Genomic DNA, 21,645 nt, shown 5'->3' with positions numbered 1-21,645 from the left:
CCTCTCCCCCCTGCTCCACATTTGCCAAGTGGGGCGATACCAACGCTGCCTCCAGCTCCTCTCCTTCCATGCCCTGGATTCCCTCCACCACCTCCACCACCACCTTTGCCTGGAGTAGGAGCCCCATCTCCTCTGCCTGGTTGGGGTATCCCACCTCCCCCTCCACCACCACCACCTTTACCTGGAGCTGGTGTCCCTCCTCCACCTCCTCCTCTGCCCGGCCTGGGATTGCCACCCCCAGCACCACCGCTTCCTGGAGCAGGACTGCCACCACCTCCCCCACCTCTGCCTGGAGGGGGCATTCCACCACCTCCTCCTCCACCACCACCTCTGCCTGGTGCAGCTGTACCTCCTCCTCCACCTCTTCCAGGATCAGCTGTACCCCCTCCTCCACCTCTGCCTGGTGTAGCTGTGCCCCCTCCACCACCTTTACCTGGAGCTGGTGTCCCTCCTCCACCTCCTCCTCTGCCCGGCCTGGGGATGCCTCCTCCGGCCCCACCACCTTTACCTGGAAGTGCACCACCCCTTCCAGCAGCAGTCCAGGGCAGCAGCTACCCAGCAGTCCCACAGGGCTGTGGTTTTCTTCCTCCTCCATTACCATCTGGTTTATTTGCAATGGGGATGAATCAGGAGAAAGGGAGCAGGAAACATGTAATAGAGCCTTCTCGGCCAATGAAGCCTCTTTACTGGACAAGAATTCAGCTCCACAGCAAAAGGTAAGTCATAGAATTATGTAGAGTGATGGTTTTGCGTTATGGCTGTCTCGATAGTATTGTTTATCACTAGCAAATGTCTTTCCTGCTAGGTAGGTCTTTGGGAGAACATGGGTGCAAGCAGGGTTTTATGTGTAGTTGGATATATAAATAGGGTGCCCATTTTCTTCAAAGCGTGCAAAAGTTATTTGCACGTGGAAGCTCTTTGATGGTAGCATCCTTTGGGGCTACGTATCACGTGTGGATAAGAGATCCGGGGGTGATGGTGTGCCACCAAGTGTACTGTGAAATGTTTTTCAAAATGTCATATTTGTGATTCCCCTCAAATTTCAAAGTAGCATTGGTCTCTGTCTGGAGCAGTTTCCAAGTTTTGGTAGTGTCTTCCTTCTAGGTGAATCTATGCTGAACACATTCTATCCTTCTCTTTCCTTTCTTCAGTGACCTTGAAATACTTTTTTATTCACCTTGTACACTCAACAGACTCAGATTCAATCTGCAATTTATTTGCATAAAGCAATTCTGATAGCCCTTACTTTAATATGACTTGGTTTCAGTTGTCAATGTTTTTTGGGGGTTTTTGTAAAAGATCATTGCTGATCATGAAAAAAGTTTCCTTGTAAATATTTTTCTTATATCTCTGAGTAGTAATTATAAAACCCATCTGCTGTTATTTAATGATGAATTTATTCTTTCTTCTGAAGTTCTTGCCACTGTTGCACAGGTGGTCAGTAAATAACTGTCTATTTCTACTTCTCTTCCTGTCCATGTCTGTACATTTTATAGCCTATATACAGCCTATTTTTATTCCCAGGCATGTAGAGTGGGTGAATATAAATAAGCCTGACAGTATCACACATGAAAAAAGAAGAAAACCCAGAAGTATGAGGAAGAATCCACAGTAGTTTTTTATCAAAATGCTGCTAGTAGAATTTTGGCAACAACTTATAAATTGCTGCTATTTTATTTTTTTTAATTCCTCCATTTATGACCTTATTTAGTTTGACATTGCCCTACATAGGTCTTTTGCTTAACTTTAGAGATTCTAGTGCTTCACTTGTGTGGGAAAAAATTGAAGAGCCTTCCATAGATTATCATGAGTTTGAAGAACTGTTTTCTAAAACAGCTGTTAAAGAGAGGAAGAAACCCATTTCGGACACCATTACAAAAACAAAGACTAAACAAGTGAGTACTCGTTTAATTTCAGATCTTTTCTAGGCTGTTTTTTACATAAAGACAGATTTTTGCATGCAGCTGAGGTGAATTACGTCTGGTGTGGAATTGTTACCATATATAAATACACAGTATAGAAAATTAAGAGAAGGAGAGAATGTAGGATGTATTTCAAAGCTGTACATATTAAAGGCTGAAGATTTCTTTTTTCATAAATTACTTTTCAAGTATGTATTTTCTTAAAAATATCTTTGCTTTATCCACTTTAACAAAAATAATATTAAAATAATTAGGTGCATATATGATGCTTTGAAATTGACTGCAGATGTGCAAGGAGTAGTATATATATTATTCTGATTAATTTTATACATTAAATAATGAGTTGCATATGAAGTACCATGACTTCAGAGAAAAATTATGCTTCAGAATCTAATTCCTAGTGTTATACCAATCAGAATGGTTTTAGGATTGTGTTGTGTTTATGTGTATAAAGAATATGAAGTTTATATAGACAATAAATGACAAGCACAGCTGGGAAAAATCCAACACTAATCAAACCAGTTTCTTGAGACAGAATGGTGTTCAATATAATAAAAATGGGAAGAACACTTTAAAATGTAGAAGTTTAAACCCCAGAGTAAAAGAATTTAATCCAAATGTTTACATGACTATTTGGCTGTAGTCTTCTTGATGTCTGTGTAAAAATCAAATTGTGGTGGTATGCTAAGTAATTTTCAATTAAACTTTCAGGTCAGAGAGGGGGATGGTCTTATGTGGGTTCCTAAAAAGCCATTAAGGTTCTTGTTTTATCTTGGTTTCATGTTCCTGTACTCAACTCAAAGCTAGGCAGATCTTTCCATCATCTTTTGACATGCAGGTTAGTGCTGTACAAGACTTTATTCCAATATGGGATACCAAGTGGGACTCTTTAAAATCTCTATTCGCTAGACCTTATCTCTGAATATGACCTATTAGTTCTCCACCTCTTGGTTCTGGAGATCTTGCCCCATAGACACATTTTGGTCAGGTGCTTTACTGTGCAGCAGGCAAAAGAAGTGGTAATGAAGGTAGGATGATTATCCCAAGGGGATGGATGGATGGATGGATGGAAAGGATAGTGCAAACACACGTACTCTGTGCTGCACTAGACTGGACTAACTAGGATGGGAGGAAATGTAAGATTCTGTTGCTATCTTGCTGTTCTGCAGCAAATCTCCAAAGTGCAAGACCTTTGCTCCTCTTTCCTCCTTCTAGAAAAAGCTGGTTTTTAATGGTTATCCTTAGCTTAATTACTATCATAGTTGTTTTGTAAAAAAAGGAATGCAAACGTGATGCTGTGTGTCTCTGAAAATTTTGTAAGATTTGGTGATGAAAATCTCCCAACAGAGTGGAAATCATGGCTGTTTACTTCTGTAACATACAAAGAGCTTAAACACAGACAGTGATTATGAATAAACATTAGATGTGGATTTTGATACTAAATATTTATTTTTCTTGCAATGCCATAAATTTAGATCTGTTGTCAGTAAGTTAAAAAAAATGTAGTGAAAGCTAAATTAAAATGGCTGATTGTTCTTAACTTCTTTGATGAGAACAAGTTTTTTCTGACAGAAATTTCCACACAGAAGTTTAAGGCAATCAAGTAGTTGCTGTCATCTAGGACAAACATTCCTGTGAGCCACCTTAATTCACAGAAGATAATTCTGTTTCTCTTCCTCTAATAATCAAACAAATATACTGCTCTCAAAAATAGAAATTGCCTAATAGAGAAGTCTGGTTTGTTGAATTGTAGTATCTGGGGAGAAAAGATTGACTAAACCGATAAACAGGCTTTCATTAGAACTACGGTTAGAGCTATCATTTATTGCAGATGTCAAAGTTAAATACTCATGTGTGAGAATCCAGTTAGGGCTTTTCAGAGTGTTGCCATAAGACAATTGAAATAGAACAGCTTCACAAATATATTCCACGTACTCCCTCTCAGCAATTTGGAATGCAGGACATTATTTTAGAATTCTCTTAATCAATAGTGCAGTGAACACTTGGATAATGAAGTCTATCCATGTTTAGGAGAAGAAACAGCTACTTGGGAAAAGCATGGCTGTAATTCCACAAGTATGTTTTTTACAGGGAGCACCAAGCGCTGTTTAAGTGCTTACTGACTTACATTGCTTCTATGATAGTTATGGGCGCTGTAAAGATCTTACAAATGGTGTTTCTGTAGTGATTTTTACAGGGACATGTTATGCAAAGCAGATGTGTTTTGTCACCTGTTGAACTGTGAAGAAGCATTGTACAGAACAGAACCAGGACTCTCACTCTGCTGCTTTCCCATAAAGCTCTTGTCTGGCAATTGTTTTTGCTCCTTGTGTAGAAGTGCAGAGTCTGCTGAGTGAATGTATTGCTTAGATGGATTGGATGTAAAGCACTGGCTACACTGGAAATAGTAGTAATGAAAAAATGTACAGATAACTTTCAAATGTATAAAGTATTTGGTACTCTGTATAAACATATTATTTTAATAATTTTTTTATTGCAAGCTGAAATAAAAATGTATTTTTGCACATGGCAGGAGGGGGAATTCTAGCTAATCTGCAGAAAGATTTGATAGTTTTAGGATGTTTTAGTGGGTGAAAGATTAATGATTTTGAAGTACACTGCTGCTCTGCACACAGGGCTTTCATTGTCTAAGCCAGAGTGCGTGCAAACATGCATATGTTTGTTGTGTATGTATATAGATATGAATTATAGAATAATTTCTGAATAGTGAGTACTTTTTAAGTGGTAAAATGATTCTTATTGCTCTGGGTTGATTGGGGTTCTTTGTTAATGAATGAGTCAATTTCACCCTACCCAACTATTGGTTGTAATTTTTTTCTCAGCATGATCATCTGGAGGTAATACAATATAAATCTATAAAGCTTTAAAAAAACCAATATTATACCTAGCATTGAATGAAGGCTTCACTAAAATCCATTCCAGAACTTTAAAGAATGAGAAAGAATGTAGTGTTATTATTTACTTGTGAATGCAGCTGGTTTTATTCTTACCACCTCTTATTTGGTGCTAGGGCCAAACTGTGATTTATTTTGCTTTGTTAATGCATATATATCAAATTCTCAGCTGCTGTAAATGTGTGCAGGCTCACTCAACAGGAATCCCTACTAAATCTTCAAAGAAAGTCCTTTATAGGCTATATTGTAGGTGGGGCTGCCATTACTACCTATTAAAGTGGTCTGACTTTCATTAGAAGTCCCTGTTATAATGTTACCAAAATTTGGCTCTTTAGACTGCGAGTTTTGTTGGGTTGGGTTTTTGCCCCCAGTTTGTGTCTCCTTCATTTTGCCAGTGTTAAGAAAGGAAACAGGGTCTGCTTTTGCTCATGTCCTCATAGTTTCCTAGACCTGAATTATGGAGAAATTTTATTACATGTATATTTTTAGCTGTATAAAGCATGTCATGAATTTTGAAACTCTACAGGTCATAGGTCTGTTCCTGTTGCTTAGGAGGGACCTCAGGTATAATCCTGAAGATTTTTCTCTGACTTTTTACTGGTAGTTTGGAAAACAGGGGCCAAGAGGAAGGAGGCAAAGGAAGATTAATAAAAGTAACTGGGGAAGGAGTGACTAACTGAGGAGATCTGACAACTGAAAATATAGAGCATATTAGCTGTGATTCTGTGTCACCTCTTATTCTGTCTAAAGCAATTTCATCAGAAACCTTTTGTGAGACTGGGGTGATTTTGATCTGGGTGATCCTTTAAACCAAATTGTCAGTCTCGTCAAACCAGTGATGTTTGATCCAAGCAGAGGGTGAAATTCTCTATTGTGTCTTGTTCAGCTATTCCATGTAGTTACAATACAAGTTTGGATTATGTGGCTGCATAGTCTTTTTCATAGAACTCTTTCCATAGCTCGTGTCATCTACATGATATGAGCACAATCCATAATGATTACTTATTAAATTAAACTGTTACCTGTGTCAGAAATTGCTGCATAGAAGTTGTTGCAGCACTTAAAACACAAGTAACTAGTAAAGGAGGAAGAAAATGATCTTATGATTAAGGCTCATGAAAATGCTCTCATGATAATTCTCATATTACTTCTCAGTATTAAGAATATACTTGCATGGCAAACATTGGCCAGAATATATTGAATGAGTTTGGTGGAAAAATGGTACATAATCAGAAAACCTTGGTATCAGTCAGCATAATAAGGATATAGAATGGACTGAGCTGACTTGCATAGGTTACTTCCTTCCCTAACTTTTGAACAGTCATTTTAGAAACATTACTGGTAACCCTCTAACTGTACTTTTGGAAAACAGTATTGAAATAACTGCGATGAACTTTTCAATCACAGACCATATGCTTATAATCTATCATGTAAATGATAAAAATGTTAAAGACTTTCTCCTGTGGAAAGTCCACTATGAATCTATTGACATTAATATTTTAAACGCTGTTTCCATCCCAGAATATAAATAGTAGGTTGCTAAAATTTCATTTGGTTTCAAAAGCCTTAGGTCCATAAAAGATGTACCAATGAAACAGTTTAGATTATGATTTCAGGATACTTGAATTTTAAGTTGGACATAAAGAAGGAAGAGAAGACCTCTGGAAATAAAATGCCACACCAGTCCTTAAGAGTTAGAATGCAGTTCTTGTTTTTTAGTAAGGAACATTTTACTATTGCTCAGCCTCCTGTTGAGGAACACAATGCTTATCCAACTTAACTAATTTCTAACTGAATTTAAGCACTCTAAGTATTTTTCTCACCTAATGTCATAAATTATGAATATTAACTGGGGTAACAACCTCTTAGTAAAAGATTACTCCTACAGTAATAGTTTTATGGTGTTAATTTCAAATAGTGCTATTTTAGCACTAAAACTGCACAAAAGGACATTAATTGTTTCTCATCCATATTGGTAAAAGCTTTATTTATGAAATAACACAACAGGGTAATAGAGAAAATGTACGAAAAGTAAATATTATGTTTCATCGCTACCCTCAAGCATAAAGTTTCAGACACGGCTGTTTGACTTTACCAATTTGCATAACATGTCAACAACTTACATCTAAAATTATATGAGAAAGAGAAAGATATAGATCATGAAATTCTTCAGTGGGTAAAGAAACTAGCTCATTTCCAGAGGGGATTTTCCATTTTGTTTAGGACGGGAGACAGAGAGATGCTGAAAATTAGGCTTTGTGGTTGATGCTCTGTGAGTTCAGTTAAATCAGTGTCTGCCATCAGCATGGATCTATTGTTAGACAGCTGGGACTGGGTGTTGGTTTTAAGGGGGTTGGGGGTATTTTGTAGATATTAAGGAAAAATTTTTATCTCCTATTACACCAAAGTGACCACACTACTTGAAGTATTCCATTTCCACTCTCACAGTTGCCATTACTAGCCAGAAGTTACTTCTGAATTTACCTTTAAAATAAGGCAAACAAAGGGTTAACTAAAACCCAAAATGCACATAAAAATCTCCCACCTGCAAGAGTATGTTATTCTGTTATACCTATAAGAAAGATATACATGGGGAAGATATGATGGGTCCACTTCTGTGATTGCCCATTTTACACTTGAATACACTTAAATCTACAGAAAAGACTTGCCATGGAGCCTGGTGAGAAGGTGACTATAACTGCCCTGATCCTGTCTCTTAACGTTTGATTTGGAACTTTGTTGTTTCTGCCTCTTCCCTGCCACTTGTATGAGCAATGGGTCTTTGTAAAGCGGGGTTTCCTGGATGTGACTTTGTGTAATGTACAGCAGTTGTTCTTAACCAGTGAGAATTTTAGGATAATTTTTCTAAATGCTCAAAATCAGAAATAGAAAGCAAGAATCATTGAAAAATTCCATGCATTAACTAAATACTATTCTGGGTAAAAGGAATCTTCATATTTTTTGCTTTGGGGTTCTCATCAAACATGTGTATTGCATTACCTTTCACTAAATATCTCTTTGACTGTTTTTGCTTGTGTTAAACAATCAGGAATAAATTTGGCATGTAGTTTGTTAATGCTCAACAATAAGGACCACTCAAGAATTAGAAAGCTTGTCCTAGACTTCAGGCTGCAGATAATATCTCTAGCTTCCTTTTTATTTATTTTTTTAAATTTGTTTAAAGCAGAGTTCCAGAATCCAGACTAAAAAGGAGCTGTGTATTGTGTCTGAGGCTTTAGATCTTGCAGAGATTGGATTTATCGAACTTTTGTTGTTCTGCCTTTAAATGGCGTCACTTGTCTGTAGCCTGTAGGCCCAGACTATGCAGCTGATTTTTTTTATTGTTTTACTTTTAAATGTGGGAATTGCTTTAGGCATTTATGCTAATATTCATATTTTCTGAATTAGTGTTGTATTGTTACATCCATTCTATTGGAGGAAACTCCAGTATTCATGCAATTGACTGAAATGGGAATGAACAGCATAATAGAGATTAGTTGACAAAAGTTGACATAAGCCTTACATCTTGAATAAAACCAGGGAAATTTGGTAGCTGCTATGTGAAGCAGCTATGTGAAGCTTTATCTATTGCTGTTCTGCACCCATTCACTTGAAAGTCATGCTCTTTGTCACCCTTTTGATATCATCATGGTTCAGAATTTTGGCAGCAAAGATACTCTTCATGTGGACAGTGGTTTTTTTGTTTTGTTTTGCTTCTAATTACTGTCAAGACGTGGCACTCAGCAACTAATTATTCTCCTGTCTATGGCCTCACTTTCAGAAAAAGCATCTTTTTTTCCTGCTGACTTTTAAGCCAGGACTTGAAAGGATCTACTAGGTCACTAAGTTTGGTCCTGCCCCCTGGACAGGAATCACATTCTAGCCTGCCTGACAACAACATAGTTAATTTATTTGCTTCTTTTTTCTCTAGTGTTGATTTGCTTGTTGTATTTGTAAGCCTGATCTTAGTAGCTCTCTGAGCTTTAGAATTCTGATGGAAGATAGAAACTCTGATTTCGCAATTTGAAGAAAATATAATAGTACATGGGTGAAGAATTAGATGTGGAAGATTCCCAAGATCAGACTCCAACTCATCTGTGTTCTTTGGGCCTCCAAGAGGGAACAGTGTAGTTCTGCTTCCTTTGGAAAAGTCAAGCTGATTCTAGGTAGGTTCACACCTGAAAGCTGTTGTAGTATTTTTTTGTGGAAGACAACTTCACAAAGCTATTTTAATCTCGATTTTTTTCTTTTATTTTGTTTTACTCCTCGATAACATAGTATCCTACATCAGTTCAATTTCTACTCCATTTTCGCAGAATCTGAGGGATAGTAAACGTACAAGCTTGCTTCTGATGAGCTCTTGCCACTTTGTGTGACTGTTGTTGTTTTCTGATAGCACTTTTGCAATTAGTTTGCATTTGATTTTTAATTCACTTTATTTGTCAGCTTTGGGATAGTTTTCTAGTTCAAAATAAAGGCAGCAAAGGACTCCCACTATATGCTGGCACCAGCAAGTTAGTTATGCTATTAATACAAGATGTTTTGGACTTGAGCGATAACGATAGGAGCTGAAACCAACAGTTCCCCCAATATCTTCTTTACCAAATTCAGTTTCTTCAATGTTTTTGGAATACACAACTTTAGGGTGAAGTTTTTGAACTTTTTTTTGCGTAACATACTATATTGTTTCTTTTGTTGTTCTGCCTTTTCTGCAAGTATGGTTTGGTAGCAACATCATTTGAAGAGATTCTGTTTTTGAAATTTTGTATACACTTCTTTCTTTTTTTTTTTTATAGAATTTAAAATACTTGTTTGGTTGCTATTACAGATTACAACTTAATTGTTGGAAAGATTTGATCCATACCTTGCTACCCAAGATCTACTTTATTTTGTAATCCTTTTGTAGCTGCAAAGAAATAAATCTATAACAGTTTCTCTTTACAAGAAGAAAATCTCGTATTGACCCAGATTTATCTCAGTTCCAGGCTTGAATGAAATGTTTATTCCATTAAAAATTATTTAGAGTGATGATTCCCTATTAGAAGACTATTGCAGGTTATCCTAATTTTATCTTTCTGAATGACATCAATTTTACTTTTGAAATCCAAAAAAATCTATCGTATCCTAGTTTTAAATTCCAAATAGTATATTAAATAGTTTTAAAAGTTACATAGGAATTTCTTGCTAATTTTTGACAGGTGATGTGAATAGCCATGCCTTGCATTTAGATCTTTAACCTTGTGAACATCAGTTATGATATACTTGTTTTCCCATGTTAAAATTTTTGGTTAATGAGCAGTATTTTTTGCTGTTGGGACATCCCACTCCAAAAGGGAAGGGAATACACAGGTGTGCAGATGCTCATGGTCAACAAGAATGACAAAAGCCAGAAGGTCTGTAAAAGCTTACAGTGTTTTATTAGCAAATTATACACTTGTCATGGAAATTGATATGTTATTCCCTCATTTTCCAGTATAAGCACATAGTGGTGGGTTCTGAATAAAGAGGTAGAGTGAGTGAGAGAAACTGGAGAGAGGGAGAGACAAAGATCACAAGTCCTTGTTTCAGTGTCAATCCAGCTAATGGGATGTCCAGAGTCCTGGAGCCATGAATAGCCAATGAAGTCCTGGAGCTTCATGGGGGTGCTTATTTATAGATAAGTTTCTTGCTTTCTACGCAAATCAGTTATCATGCACAGTTCATTCCTCTAGACCTTTCTGGAAATGGGATGTAGGGCATTGGGGGGTCTCTGGTGTCTTGATCCCCTTCTACTAGGTTGGCTTTTGGTCAGCAATCCTTTTTCTCAACCTCATTCCTGCATGTGCACTGTACCATGCTGTGCTTATCTCCAGGAGACAGAACAAGGATTTCTGTCCCAGAAAACTGCTGCCCTGCCCCTGTAAGGCCCCCTTCTCCAGCCACATCCTGTTACTTCTCACAGCATGTTATTACCAAGGATCCTTGGTTGGCAGCACAGCGATCTGGCTGTTCATGTTTGAGACACAGACATTAGTCCCTTATCTTCAGGGCTTCTACAGCTGTATTTTCACTCCACTGCAGCTAGTTTGGCATCTGTGAGAAAAGAGGGATAAAATATCTTCATAATCAATGGTTATTAAGATTTAAGAAGGGAAAAAATAAAATTAAACAGTTGGCGAGCCAACCACATCCTCAGAAAACCTATACTGTAAGTACAGTGAGTTTCTCAAGTTTCCTTTCCTAAGTAGTTCCAATGGCAGAGTTCAGGGTCAGGTTTTTCCTTCTCTTCTGCTGTACAAACATCAGTGTACAGACCTGTATCTGAAAATGTAAGTGAATCAAAGTTGGCAATGAATCAGTGAATCATATGGCAAACATCTTCTGAGTACTTTTTTGAGCTTTTAAGATGTGAATTGGATCATTAAATTCTTTACTCTGGCTAACCTAATTCTACTTTTTCTAATCTCTTTTCTGTTAAATATTTTTTAAAATAATTTTGCCAGTGTGGCTGTAGATGATACAGCCTCCTGGCACTACAACAGTAGCACTGTAACTTGAAAAAATATGTATATGCTTCCTGACATGAACTAATGGTTTTAGTTATCTGTCTTTTCTTTTTTCCTCCAAGTGACTCACAAGGGTTTTCATCAGTGTGATTAGTACAGTGTAAAACTCAGCAACCTATGTAGAGTAAATATTAACCTCTTTCTTCTATGCAATGGTTGAATCCTGGTATTGAAAATTATTTCATCTAGAATCATGCCATTTTACAAATAAGAGTCCTTTTCTGGCATTACTTGTTTCTCCTAACAATGATATAAAAGTTACATCAAGTTCAATTCAAAAACCTTAGAGCTCTTTGTAAGATAATCTGTGAATTACATGCTGCTCTTATGATTGTAAAACCAACACATATGAAAGTCTATTTTAATCACTGATTTTAACCCCCCAAAGCAAGACATTTTGATGGCTTGATTTTGGTTTTTTTCTATTTTGGAAACAAAAAAGCTTTGTGTCCTTTTATAATCCTTAAACTGATCAAAGAAAACCCCAATGTGTACGTGGTTATTTTGACTTTAAAACAAAATTCATATTGGCGCCTACTACGTCAAACATTCAAATAAAATACAAATTCTCACAGTTTTAACTTACATCAAAGATGGAAATCATTGTGTGGTTTTGGAAACCAAAGCAATTCCAAGATAGACACAGTTGGATTTTTTTTTATTTGACAGTGTTTTTCATACACTTAGTAACATCAGTGTGAAGTAGAGTGTGCATTCTAATGAAGAAGGAAGACTAGGGGAACCTTTTAGGATTAAATTCAACTAGGTGATAAAGTTACATACACTTGTAATGGGTTTATACAGCAGAAGCAAATTTTAAGAATAATAAATTTGCTCATTTTTGGATATGTATATGGACTACAAAGAACTATTTCTTGAATATGTTGTTAGTAATGCAAAATATCTTGTATATTATCCTGCATAATATAATAATACTTGTATTTCTTTTGGCAGGTTGTCAAGTTGTTAAGCAACAAAAGATCTCAAGCTGTTGGAATATTAATGTCTAGCCTTCATTTAGACATGAAGGACATTCAGCATGGTAAGTGAAATAACTATTGATTATTCTCAGATCACATAATTAATTATCTAGAAATGCTAAATATTTATATCTTTTGATATATAAAATAAATTAACATGAGGCCTTTTTTACACAATTTTTTCTGAAAATAGCTTGTTCTAGCTTTTATATTCCCCTTTCAGCATCAGCTGTGTAAGTGGTATATAATATAGACACTGATTTTTGGTTTTTCTGAGGAAGAAAGAATGATGTGTTGTTTATTTTAATTCAGATAACCTTAGGACATATCCAGAAAAGTGAATTATAGTGTTTAATTTATTTGTTTTATAAAATAGTTCCTATATTTGGGTTAGCACAAACTGTGGCGTTCTTTCATCTGCAACAGCATTTTTTACTAAGCGAGATCTTCTAGGGGAGTGTAATACTTTTCACATTTATGCTAAGAGACAGTAGTGCAAAAAGGTGAAAAGTCGAATTGCATTTATATTCAGAGCATCCCTTATGTTTCCCAAAGGCTTTGGATAGATTTGAAGCAGATTGAATTATCCTGTGAAGTGCCAGCCTATCTATTAAATAAATGTGGTTTCAAGTATAACACAGACTTCATAAATCACAAAAACATCTTGTGAACTTTCTAGGCTACATATTTACAGCCATGCATTCAGTTTACTATGATTTGCTTATTTTGCGAAATTATTCATAAATAGAACAAATTTGAGAGCACTCTGTCAGCTAGTGAGTAACTCGTAATCACAGTTTTAAGGTTTTATTAAACTGTTTTGATGGTTACTAGACTTCCTCAAGCTGAAGCACTTAAGATGGTAGTCATAGAGCAAGGCGCCAGTGCTGGCGCCAAGAAGTACTTGGTATTTCCAAAGCTGGCAGATGTAGTTCAGTTAAGTCATAGAGCAAAATCTGAAAACAATGATATGGTCCTTTCCTTCAGTCAAATATTCAACTTGGTTTCAGTTAATAATGAGAACCTTATGAAAAAAGGAGTCCGCCTAACATCTGTGTCTGTGGTAAAGCCAACACAAGTTCATTGAAAATTTGCTTGCTTAACATGCAACACTAACAATAACATGGCATGAATGTCAGTAGTTGAAGGGGTCAAACAATATTATTCTTAACCTTTATCCTATTACAATATTAAGCACACATGATCATCTAAGAGCTGTGTGCAGATTTTGGATATTCCTCTTTCAATAGCTGTTTTCTAAAACCAAAAGTCTTTGCAAAAGGGAATTTAATAGTTCTTTTATTCCCTCGCTGTGCAGAAGTGATTAAACAAACACAAGAAAACTTTTTTCTGGTGGGGGAATTTGTGAAAATGATTGGTGCTAGAAGTCTCTTTTTTTTTTCTTTTTTTTTAAGAACATAAAATAGGCATGGAGAAAATGTGGTGAGGAGCACGAAATATTTGCATGGTGGGGGCAAGGAAAATAGAGATATTGCCTAGAAATATTTTTGGCATCAGTCACTCCATGCAGAGGTCTCTGAGTGATCTAACCATAGAGCCCATGCAGAAATTATAGAATCAAAACCCCAAGTATTTAGCTTTACCTTTATGTATGCAATGTTGTTAATTCTTTATTAAAAATAAGGGTTTTACATATTTTTGAGTGTTAAAACATTTAGGATTTTCTGCTGCAATTTGAACATACTAACAAGAATATACTAACAAAAGTTCAAATAATGATCAAGTGCCTGCAGTAACAAAAATAGTTGCTGTATTTGCAACTTTATTATTCAAGTTGTATGACAATGAATACAGTAAAAAATGTGATTAGTGTTTTTTGTCCCCTAGCCCAGGGGTAGGCCTTTTAGTAGTGGTCTTGAGGTTTTTCCATGTTTGATGTACACTGATATATAAATTTACACATATCTCAGTACACTACAAGCAATTATTTTCCATAAATAAGGAATGCAGTCAAATGAAACTTTCCCCCCACCCCCCTCCTGACAATTTGTGATACCAGGTAATTTACAGCTTTCTTGTAAATATTCCCTATACCAAACAAAAAGCATATTTTTAGGATGCAGTGTTCACGCAAATCGCAGAAAAGTTTTTTGGTTTTTGTTTTGTTTTACTGGCCTCAGAAAGGCACCCAGGAGGAGAGAGAAACTTTCAGTGCTAAGTGATATTACATTTCTTGTTTTGCATGCTATTTACTGTGTTGTATTTTTCTGGTGCTTTTGAAAAATTTTGAAGTTCTACATGAACAGAAGGGAAAACAATTATGCTGCGTACAAATCTACCTAATAAATTCAGGATTTCAAGTTTTAAATCCGATTGTGTTTAGATGAAGACCTTAAAATAGCTTGAGTCCTGCTCAAATGTTGTATTTCATGTCTTGTTAAATTTTTGTTCTTTGGTTGGTGTTTTTGGTGTAATTTTATTTGCTTTTTAAGATACAAAATACAGATGAAATATTGTCTGCAAGAATATTGTCTGCATATCTGATCAGATGTGGTATTTAACAGAATATCTCAGTATATTGTAATACATCTAAAATAGTTTTATTTTATTGTATGGTTGTTAAGTGTCTGCTTGCAGAATTGCATTTGTCTGCTTCCAGCTTTGGAAATAGGTTTAGTAAGACAAATGCCCAGAGCCTGTCATCTTTTAAAATATTTTTACAGTGTGGAAGGATTAGCTGTAATAATCAGAGCACATTTGTTCCGTACTCTAGTGTGTCTTTCTAGTAGTGCTTCAAAGTTTGCTAGATTAATTTTTGTTGTTGTGGGGATTTTTTTAGTAGATTCTAATTCCTAACAGAACTCCCTTCTATTTTATGCAGGCAAATAACTGTAAGAAATGTTGGTCTCTTTAGTTGCAGTGCCCTTTCTCTGCTATTAGTATAAAAATGAATACTCGTGGTTTCTCTGATTTCACGCAAGGTCTTACTGATGCCTGGGTTTTTTTGCAATCATCTATCAACTATGCAAAACACTTTATCCAGGCATTTTGCTTGCTTTTGTGTTTTCACTCCACCACAAATATCCTTTATCCAGTATTATGTTGCCAGTGGAAATATTGCTGTGTTTGGCTGCATGATATGGCCAAAACTTGAGAAATGCCAAACAAGCACTTCTTACCTCTTTTTCCTTTATAGTTCAGATTTTCTTCCTAGAGAAAAGACTTGGGGTTTAACATTAACATTATTGGCAGGGGGCATTTCTTAACATTTCAAGAGATGCAAAGTGTGCTCAAATTAGGGCACAAGATTCTGGTGTAACTGTATAGAGTAACCTATGATGAACACCCTATGCATTAAAATATAATTGCACGTTAACCTGCATCTACATTTCGGGACTGTGTCTTGTAAATAAGGTATCTTTGTTCAAGCTGTCTGTCACCACTTGAAATATAGCAACTGTTTGGCATCGCAGCCATGGTGCAGATAAGTTTGTCAGTGCCTTCCTCAATCCCCTTATTTATAAAGAAACAGTGTATCTTCCTTTGTGTTTACAACTGGTAATAAGTGCAGTAAGAATAGCAAAAAGTTCTGTGTATAAAAATAGAAAGAAAAAATTAAATTGAAGATGTCAGCCAGGAAAAAAGGCAAACTCTGTATTTTATGCATCTAAATATTAAATTTATTACACAGTAAAATTTTAATCTACTATTTATTACATGTATGGAAATTATTCCTTGGCACATGAAAATTGTCTTAGTTCTAAGCATGCCTTGTAAATGTTGAAAGTAAAAATTTCTCAAAAATGGCATATGCAGTTCTTTGTCTTTTGAAGTTGTCTGTTATCTTTTCCAATTGATTGAGTTTCGCTCAACAAGGTTTGTCACTCCATGGACTGTGTTGCTACAATACTCTTAACCATTTTTCTGTAAAAGTTTGCATAACACCTTGTGGTTGCCCTGGCTCTTTTGGAAGTAGTTTGGGGATTTATGCCTCTGAATTTTGGATGACTTTTCATTTTCTTCATTTAATAAGTCATTTTTTCCCTCTCTCTGAGACACTGGTAGTCTGCAGAATTTGATGGAACTACCTGTCCCACTCTGATATTTGCAGGGGGGAAAAGAAAGGGAAGGCCAAGATGCTCTCTATTACAGGCCTCAAAAAAGAATGAACTCGGAAAAATAATTAGAGAAAGGGCAGGAAGATTCACCTAACAGCTGGTAAAAACCAACCTTGTAATCTGAATTTTAGCTTATTTTACTAGAAGTTATATCTGCAGCAGTTTGTTCTGCTAACAGCAGTACAGCTTTGAACAACAAACATATCTTCTGCCCTGAATTCAAGACAGATGTGCAGGAAGTGAACACACTTTAAATGTTAGCAAGAAAAAGAAATATTTATTCTTAATATTTGACTATTAGTGACAAAAGAACAAGAGAAAATCTCGGGTTTGTTTGCTTACTTGACCACTCATGCTGACATGTAGAAATGATGAGCAAGGAGAGACTTTGTCACAGGTTTAACTAAATAATTTCACTGGAGAAGGCTGATAAAACGTCTCTTACACTGCAATATTTCAATGTTCTGAGCAGGATTATTAATGTATTGAACTATCACATAGTCTAGGTCCAAGAGATGCTCGAAATGGAAAGCAATCAGGAAAGAATGGCTGAACATCTGGAAAATAAGACTCAGGATTAGTTTATTTCATAGAGAGTCCAGAGGTGATCTGAGAATTATTTATCCTAACAATTTGTGTGAAAAAGCACAATCATTTGAAACTTGTAGTGCCCATTCTTCACAAATATTTCAGTACCTTCCTAAAAGATATCTTACTGATTAAACAAGTTATGAGGACAAAACAATACATGACTGGATTAAGTTGGCCACTGTTTACTAGTTTGAGTAGTTTACGAGTTTGAGTAGTTTACTAGTATAAGTAACCTGCTGCCCAAATTTGTTATTTCTGTCCATTTAATTTATGGGGGAAAATGTTGGCTGTAGGAAGATATCCAGACCTGTTTTCTGTTAGGTGGCAGGTCTGTATTTCTTTATTAAATTAATGATAAATAAAGTTCCTGCAATCAGTGCAGGTTAATTACAAAGTCTGAAACTTTAACTGTCACTTCAGGTTTATTAGTAGAGAATTTAAATTCTTTAAATGTTTTTCTTTTTTCCTAATCAAATATTGTGTGTGCAAACGCCCAACACCTTAAAATATTATGATTTAATCTTCCCCTCTGATAGCCTTGCCAACATCTATTTAGATTCTTCAGGGACACACCCAAGTAAAGATTGGTTTGATTCAGCAGTTTTTTGTCTAGTGTACTAGCACTTCCTCAAAACTTCACACCATAATTCTGAGTCTTATTTCTCTGCTTCTTCTTGACTTCATGCTACCATATTCATGACATTATGCCTGCTGTTAGATTGCATGCTTACAAATTTTATTCACTTATAATTACTTTACAAGCTCCTATTGGGAAATTATTGGGAAGGAAAACAAAGGAATACACAAAATGACTTTTATAGAATACAGGCTAGAGTTAAATTGGGAGTGTCACACATATGTATTGCTGCAGATGTTTCTATTGCTTTGATGCTGTTATTATGCCCCCGGTGTTCTGTATTGAGCAGTGATTTTGGAGCCCTTGTCCAGCCCCTCCTGTCAGACACAGCTGGGGGGGAAGGACAACAAAAGCCCTTGGGGACAGGTGGATTTTCCAATGGACGTGACATGAACCCCTGAGCTGTGCATAAAGGTCCTGAAAACCAGCCCTGAGTATTTAAAGCATGTCTCAAGTCCTCTTTCTACCCTCTAAGATTTTCTGAAACTTAGTTTACAGTGACCAGAGGTCAATAAAGCAATAGCAACAGTTGTTATGGGAAAAATACAACTTCAATTATAATATTCTTTCAACATATGTACAATAAATCAAGGTAATGAAGGACAGAAATATTAGTATCATCAAGAAAGGAACTGAATCTTTCATGTCATATGATATTTCCACTTAAAAACAAATTTATAGAATTATACCATTTTTTTCTATAATACAAAATGCATTTAAAAGAACATAAGTTTAGAGTTTTAAATGAGGAAAATAATATTGAGTTTTCTTCACAATTTTTGAATCAGCAGAGACTAATTACTGCCACATTGGACAGTTTGGATAATTAAAGATTTTTGTTGTTGTTAAGAACATATGAATGTAATTTAATAGAGAAGTTTTGTAAGAAAATGTAACTGCATTGTCTGTCTGTTGTTTCAGTTGAAACCATGGGTTTTTTTCTTGCAAGTCTGATCTAACTTCGAAAGCTAGAGAAAAGTTTCAGGAACATTCTTTTCTCCCAAAAGAAACCAAAAAAACCCTGTACTGTTATTTCTCATTTGTGAACTGTGTACTCACTCAAAAGAGGGATGATTACAAAATTCTTAGCATAAAAGCAACAAAATGTGTCCTGTTAGCATTAGTACCATGTAAAAATTGAGTGGCAGGAGGGAGAAAAAGAGCGCCTTGTGTTGCTTTTATAGCAGAAGTATTTTCCACTGGTTATACTCTTATACATTGCTGAACTACATAGAGGTTCTAGCATTATTAAAATTAAGAAATCCCTATTAATTAAGAACTTCCAATACTACAGTTACATATTTTTTCATTACATGAAAAGGTTCAAAAGAGAAGGATGTTTGCCACAAGAGTTTGTTTGTGATTTTTCATGCATTTGTTAGATTTGGATACATTTATACATACAAAAAAATTTCATTCAAAAATTAATGTCATTAATATGTATATAGCTACTAACAATTTAAATTCAAGGTAGTTAAAATGGGGATTTAGTATCATTGCTAGAAAAGTAGGTAAAACTTTTTTTTAACATTCAGTGTACCTATAACTGTATTTTTGTGTCTTTTTTTAAAAAATCAGTTAAAACTATATGTTATATTTGGCCAAGGGGAGATCTATCTAGCTTTGTACCTGATCTCCTCTGTAGATAAAATAAATAAAATAAAAAACTAAAGTGAGTGGCACTGACCGCTCATTATGTAATTTTCATAGGTCTCTCATCTTATTGCAGTAGTTTGCTTCAAACAGAAAAGTATATTTGGAACAGCTTTCATACGTGTTATGTGTTCTTTTGATTTTTCCTTGTCACCACTCTACAGTCCATGATTCTTTCTTCCCTTTGCCAAGGAGGTGACTGGCTGGCTCTGCATGCTGCTTTCAAGATCTTTGTGCACCATATGCCTGTGCTAAGAGGTCACATCATCTTCTTTCAGGCTCTGTTTTTTCTGTATTGCCCTTCACTGCTGCTAATTTTTGAGTTTATGTTTTCATGGAGCTATGAAAAAAATCTGAGTGTCTTTTTGGGGCAGCAGTTGCTAATTCAGTATGCACCACAGGACTTTTACAGTCTGGGTTCTTTTTTTCCCATCTACTTTGCATGCATTGACACTGAATATTTGAGAGATCCTTTTATATGTGCTTGTGGTCAGCTTTTAAGTGGTGTTACTATCTGAGAACATTGACGCCTCATGTTCATTAAACAGCACAGAAACCTGTAGAAGTCCTAGTAAAGTTCCAGTAAGGCTTCTTTGATAAAAATTTCTACTTTGAAATCTAATCTTTCAGTTTGGTAATTGATTTTCTTTTTTTGTTGTTGTTGTTGTTCTTTTTTTTTTGTTTTTTGAGCAGGTTTTGGGGTTTTTATTGTTTTGGGTTTGGTCTATGCAGGTGCTTTTAATCCAAGTAGATGCTTCCTCTTATACCACAACAGCATAATTTTTTCTGAAACCTTACGTAAGGATAGTGAGAAGCCTTTTGCAAATTCAGTATTAACCTGATCATTCTTACATGGGCCTTTATGGACACTGCATTAAAGCATTTCTACTTAATTTGTTGCTTGTAAGTGCCTACTACAAATTGTGTTACCTAGCTTTCTCATTACATTGGTTTAGCTGTATTTTCTTTAAAAAACCTGCTCTTCTCCATAACATATAGGCATTTTCCAGGCATAAAAATCATACTGACTGGTTTGTAGTTTCCAGTATCATCTGAGGAATCCTCTTAAAATTTTTATTTGTATGTTCTGAAGCTTGTTCAATTTGAGACAGTGCCCAAAACATATCATTTGAGAAGTACAGAACTTGTCTGAGAACCTCTTTGACCTTTTCTGTGGTTGCGAATCCTTATACAAATAGTTTGTTTAACCTTTTCTGATTCGCTTTCTTTTGTGCTCTTTTTACAGCCAGATTATCTGCATGCCCAGCTGTTTCCTGTCAGGCTTCATACATGTGATGTGTTTGAAAGCAGTTTTATTACTAGCTTTATCCATTTGGCAAGTTGGGTTTAGACCTTTTTGTTCTTGTCCAATTTACATTGAACTTCCAAGACTTTGCTTTTTGTTTTCTTTGGCTGATTTCCACTTTTGAAGAGTATCTTTTACTTACAGGTGTCCCCCATGCTCTTATACTTAATCATATATGTGATTTTGAGGAGTAAGAATATTGAGGTTGTGAAAAGACAAGGGAGCGAAAAAGGTGCATTTCAATGTATCAGTTGACTTTTTTTCTCTGTGGCTCTAATGAAGTATCTTTAAGCTTTCTTTTGACCTTCAACCTTTCTTTAGCCTTTCAACTATCTTCTCATTTTAAGCTAATTTCTGGTTGTAAAATCTAAACTTATTGTGTTACTCCTAAAAATCTTATTCCCTTATCCTATGGAAAAGTTTTGTTAAAGGCTGGTTTGGTGTCACCAATTGCTTTGTACTTTATTCAGAAGTCGATCAAGCGTTACTTCGCCTCTTTTGGTAAATCTGCCTAGCTGCTTTGAGTAATAACTCTGATGCCGTAAAATTTAGATCCGAATGATGACTCAAGAAATATGGCTAACAGATTAAACCTTACCACTAGTATGTTTGCTATGTGGCATGCTGGCTTATACATACCTGGTAAAATACCATTTAGGAGTCATTATTAAGCTACTTGTTGAGTGATCTGTAAGAGGGCACTGACTGTGTTTTTTCTGTTCAGGCGAGAACTTCCTCCATAGGGAACGCGGTGCATCTTTTACACCCAACTGCTTTATCTTACCCGGCTCACGCTCCCTTCAGTATTCGCTGCCTGTCTTCCGCTATGTAACCCTTTATGGCACCACGTACAGCCTTACATTGTTAGTGTCACGCTGATTACCGTCGTTCTGTCCCACTCGGAACAGCCATTACCCCCACCGGTAAATACAAATCTTCCCTTTGCAGATGTCAGATGACTCGCAGACCATTCACACAGCCTGCCCATTCCCCGCTGAGCTCGGCTTACCTGAGCCG

The 21,645-nt window shown here is 35.9% G+C and overlaps 1 protein-coding gene across 1 annotated transcript in view; it reads left to right on the top strand.

Moving 5' to 3' along the window:
- FMN2 (formin 2) overlaps positions 1 to 21,645 on the top strand; it is a 154,356-nt gene that overhangs the window by 50,401 nt on the left and 82,310 nt on the right. The window contains 3 exon segments of the mRNA XM_031058791.1: positions 5 to 716; positions 1,751 to 1,895; positions 12,337 to 12,424. Coding sequence (XP_030914651.1) covers positions 5 to 716; positions 1,751 to 1,895; positions 12,337 to 12,424 — 945 coding nt within the window.

This window comes from Geospiza fortis, unplaced genomic scaffold (assembly GCF_000277835.1).
Source record: "Geospiza fortis unplaced genomic scaffold, GeoFor_1.0 scaffold381, whole genome shotgun sequence".
In the NCBI taxonomy this organism is placed as follows: Eukaryota; Metazoa; Chordata; class Aves; order Passeriformes; family Thraupidae; genus Geospiza; species Geospiza fortis.
Note: the sequence above shows the minus strand (reverse complement) of the source record. Positions and strands in the feature narration are given on the sequence as shown.